General features: G+C 39.6%; 1 protein-coding gene across 3 annotated transcripts; it reads left to right on the top strand.

Annotated features, from left to right (window-relative positions):
* Positions 1-1,735: 1,735 nt before the first annotated feature.
* PRPF38A_1 (Pre-mRNA-splicing factor 38A) lies at positions 1,736-14,817 on the top strand. Of its 3 annotated transcripts, XM_051211499.1 has the most exons (7): positions 1,736-1,851; positions 3,023-3,181; positions 3,220-3,379; positions 3,420-3,541; positions 3,595-3,985; positions 10,767-10,828; positions 14,708-14,817. In XM_051211499.1, exons 2-7 carry the CDS (start codon positions 3,052-3,054, stop codon positions 14,806-14,808), a joined length of 966 nt encoding a protein of 321 aa, XP_051071563.1. In that variant the 5' UTR covers positions 1,736-1,851; positions 3,023-3,051; the 3' UTR covers positions 14,809-14,817. The 3 variants fall into 3 exon arrangements, with proteins under 3 accessions (XP_051071563.1, XP_051071564.1, XP_051071565.1); XM_051211498.1 differs by lacking the exon at positions 14,708-14,817 and adding an exon at positions 10,865-11,424 and having other exon boundaries at positions 1,736-3,181; XM_051211500.1 differs by lacking the exon at positions 14,708-14,817 and having other exon boundaries at positions 1,736-3,181; positions 3,220-3,541; positions 10,767-10,973.
* Positions 14,818-18,802: the final 3,985 nt, after the last annotated feature.

The raw sequence follows: 18,802 nt of genomic DNA, 5'->3' as shown, positions 1-18,802 counted from the left end.
GTAATAGTGAATGGAGATGATACTCTAACCAGTTCGTGCTTTCTGAAAGTTAGCAGTGTCACACTGTCTAACACTGTAAAGGACTTGGGTATCATTCTTTGTGATACTCTAGGTGTCTCTTCCACTTGATCTTCTGTAGTCAATAAATCATACTGTATTAGGGTTTACTTTCAGAAATTTAGGTTTGAGTGGTTATGTCTAGTAGCAGTGGATCACTGATTACTCTGGGTAAAGTCGTCGATATATTTAAATAAAATGGGAATATTGACAAAGTAGTATGAAATACTGTGTTATGTCCCCAAGAATAAATCAAGTTTCTTTTTAGAAGGATTTCTTAGGAGTTTCTTGGACGTCCTTAGCTGGTAAAAAATTCGGGGGTGTGACTACCAACTAAGTCTAGGAGATGTACTTACAATCCAGTTTGGTGCATCGCACCTCTAATTTCTGGATACTGCCCCTAAGATTTGTGTTGGAACTGAGGTAGCCTGATTCCTTAGTTCTTATTAAAGACATCGTCGTTTGTGCCATGCCTTCTTAACTTAAAAAATACTTCGCTCTGTTGGGACATATAAAAGAAAGGGGAACTGAAAGATACTGGGATGGAAAAGTAAACCATACTCAGCTCGCTTAGAAGCTCCATACTTGCAACCTGTGGAGTGCAGAAAGATTAGGGGGGAAAATGTACGAAATATCATACCGCTCAAATCTCTTTCGCTCTAGCAGACCAACAGAATAATTCGGCACTCAGTTATACTGATGAAGAGATTTATTTAAGATAGAACACGAATGCGGTAACCCAAAAGTACTCACAAATATTTCTGCAGTCAGAATCATTGTTTATGGAACTCACTAGCAGAGACGATAATAACGACATCTTCCCCAAAGTTTTCAAAAACAGGTGTCGACGCTAAGTTGACTTCTGCAGGTACAAAGGATGATCATTCATATTTACTCTAATTACTTCCACTATTAATAACTATACTGCTTTACGTTTTATTTTCAAAAGAAAAAAGACAAAAACCATGACTTTTCATTACCTAGAATGCCCCTTCCAAAATACATCGATTCTAAGGAACAAATACTTCGCTAATTCTATCCTGTAGAGTTCTAGGTTTGATTTTTGAAGACCTAGACATACTCAAACATAGTACTCCCCCCTCACTCCATAAGGACAAGGTCACTTTGGAGCGTATCCAACGGCGAGCCACGAAATCAGTTCGAGGACTCAAATCTAAGCCTTACGAAGAACGCCTCCGTTCACTAGACCTTTACCCACTAGAATATAGGCGTCTTAGAGGTGATTTACTAATGGCTTATAGTATTCTTAACACTTCTGGACATCCTCTTAAACACCTACTTAAGCTTAGTTCGAATAATAATCTAAGGGGTAACACCCAGAAACTGGAAACACAACATAGCAAGACGGAATGTAGACACAACTTCTACTCCTTAAGAGTTGTCAAAAGCTGGAATTCGCTGCCGGCCGAGCTAGTCCAAGCGACTTCTCAGGAGTCCTTCAAGAGGCGATTTGACCTATTCTTAAGGACCAAGGACAGCATCACATTATGATTTACCAATTTCTTTTCCTTTTTTATTGTTAACATACCTAGGTTCCTGCCTGGAGGATTTGGTGATCCCCTGCTACTAGACACGGAAGCCTGTTAAGCGAAAGCTTCTTCAATTCCGTCCACAACCATTTGAACCATTTGAACCATTTGAACCATTTCGAGCGGTAGTTTTGGTTTCATTTCAGTGTGTTCGTTTTGTCATAGTCCGTCCCTTATATCCATTTGAGGTCGTCGTAACTCCCCTTATTTCTTTCGGTCTTATATTCCAAATATATCCAAGTTGGTCAGTCGTTAGACTAAAAAATATGTTATTCTATCCCTCTGTAGACAGAATTATCTCGATTTTCGGTCACTTGAATGTGTTAGGTTATTACCCAAAAGGTCTTAAACCGTCAACAGCTTCGAATTGTCAGTGTACAGTGGTATCGACTCCCCAGTTTAATACTCCCTGGGTATCTGATCCATTAATGGTGACAGAACATGAATAAACATGTGCTTATTACTACATTGGTGACCGGTGTAGATCGTAATACGTTTAAAAGTGTCCCAAAGGATCATCATGCTCAGACTACAACTAGAAGGATTCTCAGTGTTATTTTTAAAGGATATCTTAAGGTATCAGTAAATTTACTGATCACAGGTTGCAAAAAGTTTAAGAATCAATTGATCTTATCTAGGTTCATTGCCTGCTTCGGTTTGGGCACCCGGGCAGTATCGCAGCCCTCACACATATCAAATGAGATCTGTGTGGCGCATATGTATTTGGTGCCTCCTTGTACCAATATCTATGTGTTAAATAAGTAAATAAAGGTTCATTGGCGTCGATGTAAAATCATCCTCAAGAAGTACTGATACGTTTTCCCTCACCTTCATTCTTTGCTTTGGGAATGTTAATTAGTTTTACTGTCATTCCATAAGGTCACTAATCAGTTGTTTCGAACCTATCTGAAATCTCTTAAAACCGAAAAGTAGATCCTGACTTGTAGATACACAGATCTAGCTTCATATATGTTTAGTGATCTAAATTGCTGCCTTGTTTTTTTCATTTCCGAAGGGGAGTTTCAACTTTGCTTAACTAGAGAGCATTCAAACCAAAATGAGTCATATTTCTATACTCGAACTTCTCTGCTGCTACTGCTGCTATTACCATATCTACTACCCTGGTACACATCTTACTAGTTTCAGTTCGTTGTGCTAATGTGCTGTGGTATGTGACGATCCCCTTAGTGTTCTTGTTTTCAACCATTGAAGTGTGAACAAGGAACCAGATTATCAAATGTATCATTGTTAGTTGTATAGATCTCGTCATACTTATGTGTTCGAACGGAATATTCACAATTCCAAACCTAATCCCACGTTATGAATCTTGGGAAAGTTGAGTAGTATTGGTGATAGCTTGATATTTTTGTTTATACACTTACTGAGTAGTACTAAATGTATCTTTTTTCTATTAGTATTTATTTGCGTATCATTACTCGATATCATGGCTAATCGCACAGTCAAAGATGCACATACAGTTCATGGGACAAACCCTCAGTATCTTTTGGAAAAAATCGTTCGAAGTCGAATTTATGAGTCAAAATTCTGGAAAGAGCATTGCTTTGCTCTTACAGGTATATTGAATTCATCTTTTACTTTGTCTTATGTAAAGCTGAATTACTTGTCGATAAAGCTGTGGAACTTCGTTATGTTGGTGGTGTGTATAGTGGAAGTGTTAAACCAACCCCTTTTCTATGTCTTACATTAAAAATGCTTCAAATTCAGCCGGACAAAGATATTGTTATCGAATTTATCAAACAGGAACCATACAAGTTAGTTTGTGGTTCGTAAAAATGTTTTTATGTTGTTCAGATACGCTCGTGCTTTAGGAGCATTTTATCTTAGACTAGTTGGTGATTCTGTTGAAATATACAAATATCTTGAAACGTTATATAACGATTTTCGACGTCTCAAGTTTCAAGATAAAATGGGAAGTAGGTTACATTTCTCAAAAAGTTACGGTGAAAATTTTTCCTGTGTGTAACAGATTTCAGTTTAATATACATGGATGACTTTATTGATCAACTTCTTACTGAAGAACGTGTCTGTGATGTTATTTTACCTCGTTTACAAAAACGTGAAGTTCTTGAGGAGCTAAATGGTTTAGAACCACGACAATCACTTCTGAATGAGGATTTAGAAGATTTACAATATGTTGAGGAGCTGGATACCTTGAATCATGTTGAAGAGAGTTATAAGTCTAAGGATAAAGAAAAACATAGGAGACGAGATTATGGAAAAGACCACCATCATCGACGTAGACATCGTGAAGAGTCTCCTCATGCTGAACGCAGAGAAAGAGATAGAGACCATATATCATCAAGACATAAAGATCGTGAAGAGAATGAACGCAAACATGATCGTGAGAGAGCTCATAGGTAGGTGAAAATGATTAAAATTAATATTATCATCGAAATACTATATAATTTCTATGTTAGTATATCAGTCTAAATGATGATGCCAGCATTTTCAGTAGTAGCATCATGGCATTGTTAAAGTTTTCTGGTGGTTTTATCACTCGCAACTTGGGTTTTTATTGGTAAAAAATTTAATATCGGTCTAAATGTTGTCAGTTGGATAGGTAAAAGTGGGATTGTTAAATTAATATACATCAGCTCAGCTTATGAACTTTACTTACTTTACTTACGCCTGTTACTCCTCGTGAAGGAGCATAGGCCGCTCACCAGCATTCTCCATCCAACCCTGTCCTGGGCAATCCTTTCTAGCTCCGTCCAGTTGTAATTCATCGTTTTCATATCTGCTTCTATTATCCGACGCAATGTGTTCTTTGGCCTTCCTCTTTTTCGCTTCCCTTCAGGATTCCAAGTTAGGGCTTGCCTCGTGATGCAGTTTGACGATTTGCGTAATGTATGTCCTATCCATTTCCATCGTCTTTTCCTAATTTCTTCAGCTGGAAGTTGGTTTGTTCTCTCCCACAGAAGGCTATTGCTGATGGTATCCGGCCAATGGATGTTGAGTATCTTGCGTAGACAGTTATTTATAAATACTTGTACTTTCTTGATTGTGGTTGTTGTAGTTCTCCAAGTTTCAGCTCCATACAGTAGAACTGCCTTGACGTTCGTATTGAAGATTCTTACTTTGATATTGGTTGAAAGTTGTTTTGAGTTCCATATGTTCTTCAATTGTAGGAATGCGACCCTTGCTTTGCCGATCCTCGCCTTTACGTCTGCATCGGATCCTCCTTGTTCATCGATGATGCTTCCCAGGTATGTGAAGGACTCTACATCTTCCAGAGTTTCGCCATCAAGTGTGATTGGATTGTTGTTCTCCGCTTTGAATTTGAGGACCTTAGTTTTCCCTTTGTGTATGCAGAGGCCTACTGATGCAGAGACTGCTGCTACACTGGCTGTCTTCATCTGCATCTGTTCGTGTGTACGTGATAGGAGGGCTAGGTCATCTGCGAAGTCCAAATCGTCTAATTGATTCTGAGCTGTCCATTGTATTCCGTGTTTTCCTTCAGATGTTGAGGTCTTCATAATCCAGTCGACCACCAGAAGAAAGAGGAAGGGAGAGAGTAAACAGCCTTGTCTGACTCCGGTCCTTACTTGGAATGCATCTGTCAGCTGTCCTCCATGCACTACTTTGCACTGTAGTCCGTCGTATGAGTTCCAGATAATATTGACAATCTTCTCAGGAACTCCGTAGTGTCGAAGAAGTTTCCACAATGTCTTCCTATCTACACTGTCGAATGCCTTTTCATAATCAATGAAGTTGATGTATAGTGATGAGTTCCACTCAACTGATTGTTCGACGATGATCCGTAGTGTTGCAATTTGGTCTGTGCACGACCGATCCTTACGGAATCCAGCTTGTTGATCTCGAAGTTGGGCGTCTACTGCATCCTTCATCCGGTTCAGCAACAATCTGTTGAGGACTTTCCCTGGTATTGACAGTAGTGTTATGCCTCTGTAGTTTTCACATTTGCTCAGATCTCCTTTCTTTGGAATCTTGACGAGGTGTCCTTCTTTCCAGTCCATCGGCACTTGTTCCTCCTCCCAAATCTTTTTGAATAGAAGATAAAGTATGCTTGTGGTTGCTTCGATGTCTGATTTCAGTGCTTCAGCTGGTATGTTGTCGGGTCCCGCTGCTTTCCCGGTCTTGATTTGTCTGACGCCCATTCTAATTTCTTCCGTAGTTGGTGGATTGACATCTATAGGAAGATCTATGTGTGCTGCTCCGATGTTCGGTGGATTCATTGGAGCCGGTCTATTCAGGAGCTCTTCGAAGTATTCTACCCATCTGTTACGCTGTTGTTGAATTTCGGTGATTGGCTTGCCTTCTTTGTCTTTGACCGGCCTCTCTGGTTTACTGTATTTCCCTGATAGTTTCTTCGTTGTATCGTAAAGCTGTTTCATATTTCCTTCTTTAGCAGCTTTTTCTGCCGTCGTTGCTAATTCTTCCACGTATTTCTTCTTGTCGGCTCTAATGCTCCTCTTCATTTGTTTGTTTGCTTCTATGTATTCAGCTTGTGCTTGGACTTTCTCTGCTCGTGTTCGGCTGTTGTTTATTGCTGCCTTCTTGTTCTTCCTTTCTTTGATCTTGTCCAGTGTTTCTGTAGAGATCCATTCCTTATGATGGTATTTCTTTAGACCCAGAACCTCTTGACACGTTGAAGTTAATGCTTCCTTGATGCCTTTCCAGTTTTCCTCCATAGTAGTTTCTTCTTCTTTCAGTAGATCTTGTAAGGTTTGGAACCTGTTGTTGAGAGCTATCTTGAATTCATTGAGTTTGTCAGTATCTCGAAGGAAGGCTGTATTGAACCTTTGTAGTGCTGTTTGTCCACTTGTCCAGTTCTTTTTTAGCTTCAGTTTCAAATTGGCTACAACTAGGTGGTGATCTGAAGCTACGTCAGCACCTCTCCTGGTTCTCACATCTTCCATTGTCCTTCGGAATTTTTTGTTGATGCAAATATGATCTATTTGGTTCTCTGTAGTGTGGTCCGGTGAGATCCATATAGCCTTGTGTATACGCTTGTGTGGAAATATTGTGCCTCCTATGACCAATTTGTTGAATGCACATAGATTTGCAAATCTTTCTCCATTTTCGTTTCTTTCTCCCAGTCCATGTCGTCCCATAGTATCTTCATATCCAGTGTTGTCTATTCCGACTTTGGCATTTAGATCTCCCATCAGAATAGTTAGGTCCTTTCTGGGGCATTTCTCAATGATTGACTGCAGCCGCTCGTAGAACTGATCTTTAATTTCGTCGTTGCTATCATTGGTGGGTGCATAACATTGGATAATATTCATTGTGATCCCCTCCTTCTTTGTTTTGAATGATGCTTTGATGATTCTGGATCCGTGAGATTCCCATCCTACAAGTGCATTTCGTGCTACTTTGGACAGCATAAGAGCGACTCCCTGAGTGTGTGGAGCATTGTCCTCTTCGTGACCGGAGTATAGCAGCATCTCTCCCGTAGCTAGCCTTTTCTGTCCAGTTTGGGTCCAGTGGGTTTCGCTGATTCCTAGTACTGCTAAGTTGTATCTCCTCATTTCCATTGATATTTGACTGGTCTTCCCGGTTTCCCACATTGTTCGAACGTTCCATGTACCTATAAAAATTTTTGCTCTGGTTGTTAGAAGGGGCATCGGCCTCGTGGCTTCCGAAGGAACTCGGCTTTCACCATGAAGCGTCATAATTCTTCTAAATGAAGACCTTCTAACTCCCAGGGCAGAGTTAAAATGGTTTGGATTATTTTTCTGGTAAGCGTTTTTTTAGCGAGTTAGTTTTCTACGGGATGGGGACGCTAACCCCATGCCCAACCCTCCTCCTTTACCCGGGCTTGGGACCTGCAGCAACCCTATAAGAGCTACAGGCGGAGTTTCAGCTTATGAAGGAGCGACTTTAAATTATGCATTTAGGGAAATATTTATCGCTCAGTTAAATTTACTAAAGTTTGGTTTCTTTCCTATCGTTATTTCGCATTCAGGTTTCAGATGATTTATGTCTAAGTTGACAGTTGATTTCATTATCTTCTAGATTTTTACTAACTGCTAGGTATCATTGTAAGTATATGGTTATGGCGATTGCTGAGTTTCATTGAAATCCCGAACCGATCTGATTTAGACCAGTCACGGCCAAAGAATTCCTACTGACTGTCTTTCCTCAGCGGTGTTGTTTACGAAATGGAGAGGACGAAAGGCGAATGTCCGGCGCTTTGACCAGGTTGGTGGGCACGGGGGGTCTACCTAGGGGAGCTGGAAAACCCCGATTCCAAACCAATGGTACACATGGGATTTAGGATTTTAAGGGGGAAAAATGGCATATGAACCTATTGTTGATCACCTGCTACCATGAGGCTGCATCTCTTAACGTTGCTCCACTGTCTAGTGGATCTCTAGGTTAAAGGCTCGGGGTGTGGCCCCCTAAGAAAACCATTTAGTTTGGTTTGGGCGTTCAGACAGTATCATAACCCTCATAAAAATTATTGATAAGTACTATTGCAGAAAGTTCTTTTGCCTCAATGCTCACACAGACAAATCTTATTCACAACTATATGATGACACTCACTTTTATTTCTTTTATACTACGTCACTTGTGTATTTCCCTTAATTCTCATTTTGTGTATTTTATTTTTCAACTTATTCAGCAGCTTGCCTACGGTGGAAACACTGTCCTATCTAAATGATCTCGTGTCACTGACTGGTCGAAACTTGAATGCTACCACCGACTACGAATACTAAAACAGTCTTTCTGAAACCACGTATGCCATTCAAGCTGGCTTCCTTTAACGTTCTCAAACTAATGCAGATCGGACAACAGATAGGGTTGGCTGTCTTTAAAAATTCTCAATATCAATGTCTGTTTTCTATCCGAGACCCGTATTTAAGACTCTAGTGAAGTACTACAAATTCACTTTGCATCTGTCGCTTCGAAAAGTTTGTTTCACATACGTTTATCCGGGGACTCTGTGGCATCTTTGTCTGGTTTTACCGGAGTTCGTATCGCACTAAGCGCTAAAGCTGAGGCAGAACTTATCGATTGGACCCCCATTAACAGTCGGTTATATGCTGTTAGATTAGAAAGCCTCATCAATATGTCAAGAAATCGGTGTGGGGAACGATGTCTTTTTATCGTTTCTACTTACGCTCCAACAGATTGCAGCCCGGATGCGATCAAAGATGAGTTTTGCCACTGATTAACTGTTCTTCTCCAAAAAGTGTGTTCGACAGATATTGTGGTACTAGCCATAGACCTGAATGCTCACGTCGGGCGTATAGGCAGGGAATAGAGTCGTTTAGGTGGCCAATGAGGACTTGTTGGTCGCAGGTCAGATAATAGTGACCGTCTACTACATCTGTGCGTAGACCACAACCTTTTTCTGCCTAACACTAACTACCGGCACAGTCATCGCCAGTGTGCTAGGTCGCATCTCGAACTTGGATTCAGATTGGTCACATCGCGATCAGCTACCGCTGGCGTAGTTGTGTACAAGACTCACTTGTTTTGGAGAACCTATCTAGACTCTGATCAACTCCACTATTGTTTGCACTAATCTCACTTTTCATTGGTAGTGTTTATTGACATTAGGAACGCCTTTAATTCGTTGGACAGGACTGTTCTCTGTGACTGTCTATTGAAGAAGGGAGTGACTGAGAAGTTTATCAACATATTAAAAGCCCTATATACAAACACCTCGGGTAGAGTTATGACATACAACCACCTCTCTCCATTGTTCCATTCAAGCAGTCGGGTTAGACAGGGTGCCCAATCTCACCATTCCTCTCCAACTTTGCCATCGATGACATTCTGGAAACAGCTCTGATGGATGTAGGTAATAGTGGTGTGGATATGTTGCCTGAAGAAAGACTTCTCGACTTTGAGTATGCGGATGATATTGTCTTACTGTGTGATAACACCCAAGCCATGCAATCCTCAATTAATCAGTTGGCAATCAGTGTCCGTAAGTATGGTATGTGCTTTGCACCTTCGAAGTGCAAAGTACTTCTACAAGACTGGCAGGATCCTGAACTTGCACTCACTCTGGGTGGTGAGCAGATAGAAGTAGTCGAGAAGTTTGTGTATCTAGGTAGCTGCATAAGTGCTGGTGGTGGCGTGAGCGATGAGATCAATTCATGTATAGTGAAGGTCAGAACGGTTTATGCCAATGTGGGCCATTTTTGGCGCCTTCGTGATGTCAGTCTGGCTGTAGAAGGTCGGATCTACAAAGTGTTAGTGAGAGCAGTTTTTCTCTATGCTTGTGAAACCTGGCCTGTCCGAGTTGAGGGTGTTAGACGACTCTATGTGTTCGATCATCGTTGTCTTCAAAGGATTGCTGACATCCAGTGGCAACACTAATTTAGAAAGCAGAAGCTTGGCAAATTGTGTCAGGGCACAGAGACGGTATGTCATTTGGTTTCCTAGGAATGGTGCAACACGGTGGCTTTAGAGATCACCAGATATGACTCAGAATAGAAGCCAGTTGATATCCTGCTGTAACTTTCTTTTCCTTTTTTCATAAAAAAATGGACGTAACTACTTTAACTGAAAGAATTCTTTCTGGTTGTACTTTTGCTAACTGAACTGTCATAATAATAATAATAATAATAATAATAATTATTATTATTATTATAATTATTATAATTATTATTATTATTATTTTACTCGCATACACTTTCCGTTCGTTATTGTTCTCCTTTTTCTTATACGCTCTTTACCTTCTCTATCTCTTGTTGCTGTGTGGTGCATATGTATTTGAACAACACATATAAGCGAACAATTGTTTTCAATTAGATCGTCATCAGGCTTTACTCTAATATACATGAATATTTATACGAAAATTTTAAACCAATCAAGGCAATATGTATTTGGTGCCTCTCTCTGTACTGATGTTAATATGTTCAAATAAAATAAATTCAATCTTAATAAATAGCACCAAATTGACGTAACATGAGTAGGCACACATTGGGTAAGCCTTCAAGGTAGATACTTTCATTTGTCTAACTCGTTCTATCTTCATTTAGCTAAGTAAAATTGGAAATCAGTCAAGCTACTAAGGCTTATCAGACAAGAAGTATTGTTTCGCACATAATAGTGACAAATTACCAGGCAAACTTCGTTTTTATGTAACTATTCATCAATGCTAAATGTTTCTGAGTATCTTTTCGGTCTTACCACTTTCTAATCATTTCTTAATAGACGTAGTCATTCTGGAGATCGTCGAAATGGTCGATCCAAACGTAATGATAGTCGTTCACCAGGTAATAAAAAAACTATTTATTAAATACTTATTTTAGATCATAAACGTACCCGAGATAAAGATCGTGACAGACGACATTAAATGTTTAATAGACACTGATATATTGTATATACTATGTTAATAAATACTTTTTGTATAATCATGAATTAGTTCATTGTGACAGATGTTTGAAGGGATATGGCAACAAAAATATATCACGTTATTGTTAGTACTTATTAATATGTAGTGACAACAGCTTCCAGGCAATTGATATAAAAAACTGCTATTTCGGTTATCAGTTGGTTAAAATTTGGAAACAGTGTTTAGTCGATGTAATAAGCTCAAATGACGTCACGGACTTCAGATATAAACTTGATCTTAATATGGTTTTCAGTCGTAATTCGAGCGATAGGAAAATATTCCTAGGACGGAAAAAAGTAATTCACTTATCAATTACAGAATTGTATACTTGGCACTCGAGATTTAAAGGTTAGTGACATTACCCTATACTAAAACCAAAGTAGGTTGAACGAAGTTTTTACCTGTAACTTAAGAGTTGGAAGTAGAGCCCATTAACTACTAATCCATCTTTCTAGGACCGGACGTACGGTGGCAAATAGGATGTTGTACTAGTGCTAAAGAAACATGGTTTAACCAATTGGAATCACTATTCTAAATCGTATTCTACTTTTCGACTTGCAAGACCTCAGGTCTTACAAAATCGCTTTTAGTAATATTTCCAATGAATGTTGATCTTTAGACGTCGGTTGTCAGTCCATAAAATACTAGTTTTTTTATCGCATCCCAATACAGCATACTTTAGTTGCTATCATTTAAGATTACCTGTCGCAGCAGAAGGGCATTTCAAATTCCTGAATTTTATAGTTTACAGTCACAGTTTTGCATAAATATCAATAGCGACTGAATTTCGGATAAAATGGTTGATTTTGAGAGGCTCAGCTTGCAGCCTTGTTTTCGATGTCACAATGCTGTCTCTCAGTAAACTTGATTCAGTTGTCGCTAAAATAAAATCACCCATCTTATTGATAGTGTTGTGAATAATATTTGAGTAATCGATTCCCATGCATATCATGAAACGCTCTGTAAATTCTACACTTTCCACTCTATTATCACCGGACACAGTTCCAGTAAACGGCATGGATTGTATTTGTTTTCTCAACTATTGAGGTATAGGTTACAGTTATTAGAAAAGTATCGCGTACTTCTGATGTGGATGATGTAGTCGATTAACCAGGTTAACCCGTAATAGCTTTACGATAATCAAATTGTTTTAAATCCTGACGGAATTAATTTGGGTGCTAAGTGAGGATAGGAAGAAGGTAAGTAATAATCAGTAGTGTAGTATATAATTCGTTAATGTTTACGAACATTTTTAAATAGATGTTTTTAAAGACTTTAATGAACATTTTTCAAGGTATATCACGCCAATGAAGGTCCACTATTTATTTAAAGTATTCCTAATATCCCTAATTTTATTCGCCAATGTTCATCCATGCCAGTTTTATTAATTAAAAATTACTGGAACAGATATTCTAACGGACTAGTATCCACAATTTTTTATTTGAACAAAGTAAATACTGTAGTTTTTACTTTGTTCAAATAAAAAATTGTGGATACTAGTGAACAAAATTAAGGAATAAAGTTTTTTAGCCGGGCTCTCACAACTGTTTGGGCCATAGTTGTTATATCCTAGCGAAGATTAAATTGCGAGTAACTCCTGAGACCTATTAATGGACTAATATTATCTATACATTCTTATGGTATAATTATTCAATAATTAGATTATGTATATTTATATTCCTCTTATTATAAGCTTCATTTTGACCTATACTTTATTATTATACCATTTACTGTTCTTAAATTATACTCAGTTTATTAATTACTGTCTTCCACGTTCACAGCCACTTTTTGGCTTTATTATTTATGAATGTTATTTCTTAGTTTATGGTGCGTTCCGGTCTGTTTAGTTGGTATATAAACCCAGTATATCTGAAATAAATGATTCGCACAGTGGAGGCTGTTATTTGGCATTCTGGATTCAACTGGACGGGCTAGGTGAGCAAAGGACCAGTAGGACGTCATTGGTTTAGTACAGTACAAGAACAAATAAGTCGTATTTTGATTGGCGAGTAGATTACGTGATAACTAGCGGGCCATAAAGTCACAACAATAGTTCTAGAATATTAGAGATAACTAATTTACGTTAGTTAACAAAGATTTATAGGTAAATTAGAAAGTAAAAAAGAACGCGTAGCGAACCTTGAAAATATGTCGTATAAAACTACAAGTTTATTTAATCTATGACTTCAGCAAGTTTAGTTTTTTATTGTTATTTAATTAAAGACTGGATAGTCAATGTATCTTTAAGTGGATGTGAAACGTTTGGATTCTGATTGGAGCGAGCATATTAATTTGTGAAATAATTGTCATCTCATCAGACTTGTATGAGGGCTGTATTACTTCCTGGGTGCCCAGGTCGAAGCATGCGGTTTTCTTAGAGGGCTACATCCGGCGCCTTTGACCTAAAGGTCTGGTGCACAGGGCAGTGGAGCAACGTTCAGAGATACAGTCCCATGGTAGCCGGTGACAACGATTGGTTCATACGCCATTTGTTCCCTCAGGATACTGGAGCCCATGTGCACCATTGGTTTGGAATTAGGGTTTCCCAGCTCGCCTAGGTGAACCCTACATGTCCATCAACTCTGATAGAGCGACGGACATTCGCTTTTCGTTCTCTCAATTTTGTAAACAACACCGCTGAGAAAAGGTGGTGAGTAGGACTCCTCTGTCAGTGGCTGTATACACGTGGCCATGTGAGAGCATTTGGAGAGGGAGAGCTGATTCGCCTCGCTCTCGGCCGTATCAGTGCATTTGGGGGCATAGTCATCGCCGATGTGCCACCTGGCGTCCTCCCTCTGCATCTCAAGCCTGGACTCAGGTTGATAACATCGCGATCAGCTACCGCTGGCGTGGTTGTGTTCAAGATTGACACTTCTTTGGGAGTCCCTCTCTGCACTCTGATCATACCCTTGTTTGCGCCAATCTTACCTTTTCAGTGGCCAACGAATTCATAGTCCTAAACAGATTGATGTCACTAAACTGATTGCAGCTTCTGTTGCAACTAAGTATCAAACCGAGCTAGGTTCAAGGCTAGCTACCATCCCACTGAAAAGTATAGAACAACATTAGTTACAATAGCATGACTCCATGAAAATGGCTAGAAAAGTCGCTTACGGCTTCTCGAAACGTTCCGCTTATAAGCACTGAATTTCTTCAGGCTCCATACAATTCATTGGAGCCCATCGGTCTACTCCGGGTGACCACGAGGTTGACTGTAAACGAAGACTGGGTAGCTGCATAAGTGCTGATGGTGGCGTGAGCGATGAGATCAATTCATGTATAGTGAAGGTCAGAACGGCTTATGTCAATGTGAACCATCTTTGGCGCCTTCGTGATGTCAGTCTGGCTGTAGAAGGTCGGATCTACAAAGTGTCAGTGAGAGCAGTCTTTCTCTATGCTTGTGAAACCTGGCCTGTCCGAGTTGAGGGTGTTAGACGACTCTATGTGTTCGATCATCGTTGTCTTCAAAGGATTGCTGACATCCAGTGGCAACACTAATTTAGAAAGCAGAAGCTTGGCAAATTGTGTCAGGGCACGGAGACGATATGTCAAACAGTTATCAGATATGACTCAGAATGGAAGCCAGTGGCGATGCTGCTGTAACCTTCTTTTACTTTCTTCATAAAAGGTGACTGTAACTTCTTTAATTGGAAGAATTCTTTATGGTTGTATTTTTCTGTTTTCCAATTATATTCTTACTATTTCACTGTCATACACTAATTTGTGGTCATTATTGCTCTTTTTTTCTTTTGACACGCAGCTTACATCCTTTATCTCTTCCCATTCTCATTATTATTTTGTGGCGCATATGTATCTGGTGCCTCCTTGTACCAATATTTATGTGTTCAAATAAAGAAATAATAAAGAATATATCTTCACATTTCTTATCCCCAATAATTCTTTATTTCATTACGAGTAAATAAATTCTGTCTATATTTTTTGTTTCGTCTCAACAATATACAGTTTATGTTGAGAAATCACAATTGATTTCAAAAAATATTCTGGGATGGTTGAGATTGTCAGACTCGTTATGTTCATTAGTGTAAACTCAAATTCCAAATTAAGAGATAAGCTATTTTCCAGCTATCACTAGACGATTAGAACTCATACATATTAAATATTCGATTGGGGTGGTATATTTTGTGAGATAATAAGTGATTAATAGAAGGGTGGAAATGGTTGGGTAAAATAGTGATCCTTTACTTCTGATAACTTTTCCTACGAAGTAGTGAATGACCTTTGACGAATATATATTTTTAATATGCTTGTTTTTTCTGCATATCGTCTATTGTACTTAGGACTTTACCCACAGGTTACGTATGAAGTGTGAAACCTCTTATTGTATGCACAGAACTCATAAATAGTTCTGTGAGTCTCGAAATTCACTAATTTTTTAGGTCATCGACCATACATACTTATGCTAAGTTCATCTTTGAACTAACTGATATGTGAGTGAGTTGTATTTAGCAGCAAAGTTTATTCAATGGGTCAGTAATTTGTATCTGATATGTAATAAGCTATTAACGTTTCAATTATAAAATCAGTCCTAACTCAATATAGGACTGAATTGGCAAGCCCATTCACACTTTGTGACGATGGAAATACCCCATAATGTATATCAGACTGTCTGAATGCCAGGTCCTGTCTGACACTTTCATGCCTTGACTAGTTATCAGCATCACCAGTGTTATGATACGGGAATTCGTTAACAGGATATCCTGGAATATTTGGAGTGACTGAACAGATAGTTTACTAAATGAACCAAATGTTCGTCTAAGTAGCTATCCGATAACAAGCAATAGTCAAATGAATGAAAGCGTGTATTGGATGATTTAGACTGTCATCTGCATACAAAACATTCAACAAAATTAGTATAACTTGCTGAATAGCATGACCGATTAGTGCTAATAATGGATTTCATAAGATTGTTAAGTGAGATATCACTTCTACCTCCATTGCGTCTTGTGATAAACGAATTTTAGCTTTCATGTTTTATTCATCTTTAATACAGTAACTAACTATTGGGTGTGGTTAAGTAATCGTTTTCTATCCTTTTAAATTAGGAAATAAAATGACTTATGACGTCTCGCGGCTGGTTTGAATTTAACTTAGAGATACGTTGTGGAGTAAAATGTGTGTGTGAAAGAGAATCCAGGAGTAAAAAGGACAAGAGAAAAAGTGATCTGAGGCAGATAGAATACATTGACACTTAATAATGACATGAGTCAACATCGATTAAAGATCGAACATGGTGGGATCTGATAGTAGTGACTGTTAGTTATGACTATAACAAGTCAGTCAAGTTGCTGCATAAACACCCACTAGACCGACCTTATCTGATGTGTCTGTGGACTACCAACTGAAGGACATTGTCTTGTCACATTAATGTGACTTCATCTCATGTTTTTTGTTCAATTCGACGAGACACGCAATACTGGTTGGTATATTTATGCGTTTCACTTAATGCCTACAACTCTTTTAATTAATTTACTGGTCGAATATTTTTACGTTTAGAAGCAAATGAAGTTTACAACCAAAATGTTCTTGTTCTGACTATAGATTTCACATTGCTATGTTTGAAGCTGTAGTGGTAAATAAATCCCCGAAATAAATAGCTCTGTAAGTTTTCGACCATATGATAGACTTAGGAATCATACGACCGTCAAATAGCCCATATGCATCTCCGTTGCACATGGTCCCTAAAAAGGATAGCAACGATTGACGTCCAATTGGTGACTATCGGCGATTGAATGCGAAAACCATTCCCGATCGTTACCCGTTGCCTCACATTCACGATTTGACAGCTATCTTGAAAGGTACAACTGTCTTTTCAAAAATCGACTTGGTTAAAGCGTATAACAAAATTCCCATGGCCACTGACGACATACCGAAAACCGCCATCATTACTCCTTTCGGACTCTATTAATTTTTGCGAATGCATTTCGGTCTAGGAAACGCTGCTCAAACATTCCAAAGGTTCATAGACGACGTTTTTCGATGTCTCAACTTCGCACATGCGTATGTTGACGACTGCCTAATCGCAAGTCCGGACAGAGAATCACATCTCAAGCATCTGGATCTTGTTTTCGAACGACTACAAAAACATGGCATTACTGTAAACGTTCAGAAATGCCAATTCAGGACCGACTCATCAAACTTCCTAGGACACACTACAGATGCTCAAGGCATTCGACCCCTTAGGACCAAAATGGCGGCAATTCTGGGTTACCCAGAACCGACCACCGTCAAGCAATTACGCACGTTTAACGGCCTTGTAAGTTTCTATAGACGATTCGTATCTAAATGCGCTTTACTCATGAAACCGCTAACCGACCAACTTCGTGGAAATGCGAAATCCATTAATTTGGACGACACCGCACGAAAAGCATTCTCCACAATTAAGGAACTCATCGCTAAAGCAACAATGCTTGCACATCAGGATACTGAAGCACCCATTAGTATCTCAGTAGATGCATCCGACTCAGCAATCGAAGGAGTCTTACAACAGTGGGTTAACAACTCCTGGCAACCAATGGCATTTTTCTCTAGACGGGTGCTAGACACCGAATCGAGGTACAGCACATTCGGTAGGGAACTCCTAGCTATGTATTGTGCTGTACGACATTTTCAACACTACATCGAAGGTCGTGAATTCACTCTTCACTGACCATAAACCGCTCACCTCTCTAAGCTCTCCTTCAGACAAATACTCTCCCAGTGAGTCTCGACAACTGGACTACATTTCGCAGTTTACCTCAGACATTCAACATATTTCTGGAGCAAACAATGTAGTTGCAGACGCCTCATCTCGCATAACTTCCTTGAACAGTTTCCAAGGAATCGACCTTCTTAAACTCGCCCAGCTTCAAAAAGAAGACACTGATCTTCAGCACGAGTTATCGTCTGCAACCCTCAAACTACGCATCAAACAGATGGTAACAGGTAAGGAAACCTTACTGTGTGACACATCTGCAGGTAGGGATGGTCCAATCGTGCCAAAAAATTATCGACGCAATGTCTTCAATACGTTGCACAAACCTTCACAACCAGGTGTTTGTGCAATCATCAAGCTTATAGCAGAACGGTTTTGCTGGCCTGGTGTGAATAAGGACGTGAGGGAGTGGGCACGCTCCTGTTTAAGCTGCCGAAATCTGAGGTTATCAGTTACAACAAATGTCCCTTAGACTCTTTCAAAACTCCGGACTCTCGTTTCGATCATGTCCATCTGGATTTGGTGGGACCTTTATCAGATTCAAATGGATACTCTTACCCCTCAACCTGCGTAGACCGTTTCACTCGATGGCCAGAAGCAGTACCTATCAAGGACATCACTGCTGAAACAGTGGCCCGCACCTTCGTCGAACGATGGGTAGCAAACTTCGACTGCCCTTCAACCATCACGACAGACCGTGGACGTCAGTTTGAATATGAACTTTTCCGTCGTCTGACCACACTTTTAGGAATCACTCGATTCCGAACGACCGCCTACCACCCACAAGCAAACGGGTTGGTAGAACGTTTTCACCGACAACTAAAAGCTTCACTATCAGCTGCAAACGTTTCACAGTGGACCGACGCTCTTCCACTTGTCTTACTAGGTATCCGCAATGCAGTGAAAGCTGACATTGGATACACTGCGGCCCAACTCGTTTATGGAACGACATTTCGACTTCCAGGAGAATTCGTGGATCCTTCGTCCTCCTCAATGAACATGGATCTAACCTCCTACACGAACAGGCTTACAAACGCAATGCGTTCAGTTAAACCTGCTTCCACTCGACCACAATCAACCGAAGTTTTCGTTCAACCTGACTTACGATATGGTACACACGTTTTTGTTCGTCGAGACGCGCAT

This window comes from Schistosoma haematobium, chromosome ZW (genome assembly GCF_000699445.3).
Source record: "Schistosoma haematobium chromosome ZW, whole genome shotgun sequence".
Taxonomy (NCBI): domain Eukaryota; kingdom Metazoa; phylum Platyhelminthes; class Trematoda; order Strigeidida; family Schistosomatidae; genus Schistosoma; species Schistosoma haematobium.
Note: the sequence above shows the minus strand (reverse complement) of the source record. Positions and strands in the feature narration are given on the sequence as shown.

Excerpts from the sequence above, each read along its gene's own strand:
- PRPF38A_1 (XM_051211499.1), top strand. The coding sequence starts at position 3,052 with ATGGCTAATCGCACAGTCAAAGATGCACATACAGTTCATGGGACAAAC. Across the intron at positions 3,380-3,419 it reads ATCAAACAGGAACCATACAA|ATACGCTCGTGCTTTAGGAG; the intron begins GTTAGTTTGTGG and ends TATGTTGTTCAG. Across the intron at positions 10,829-14,707 it reads TAATGATAGTCGTTCACCAG|CTTACATCCTTTATCTCTTC; the intron begins GTAATAAAAAAA and ends TTTGACACGCAG.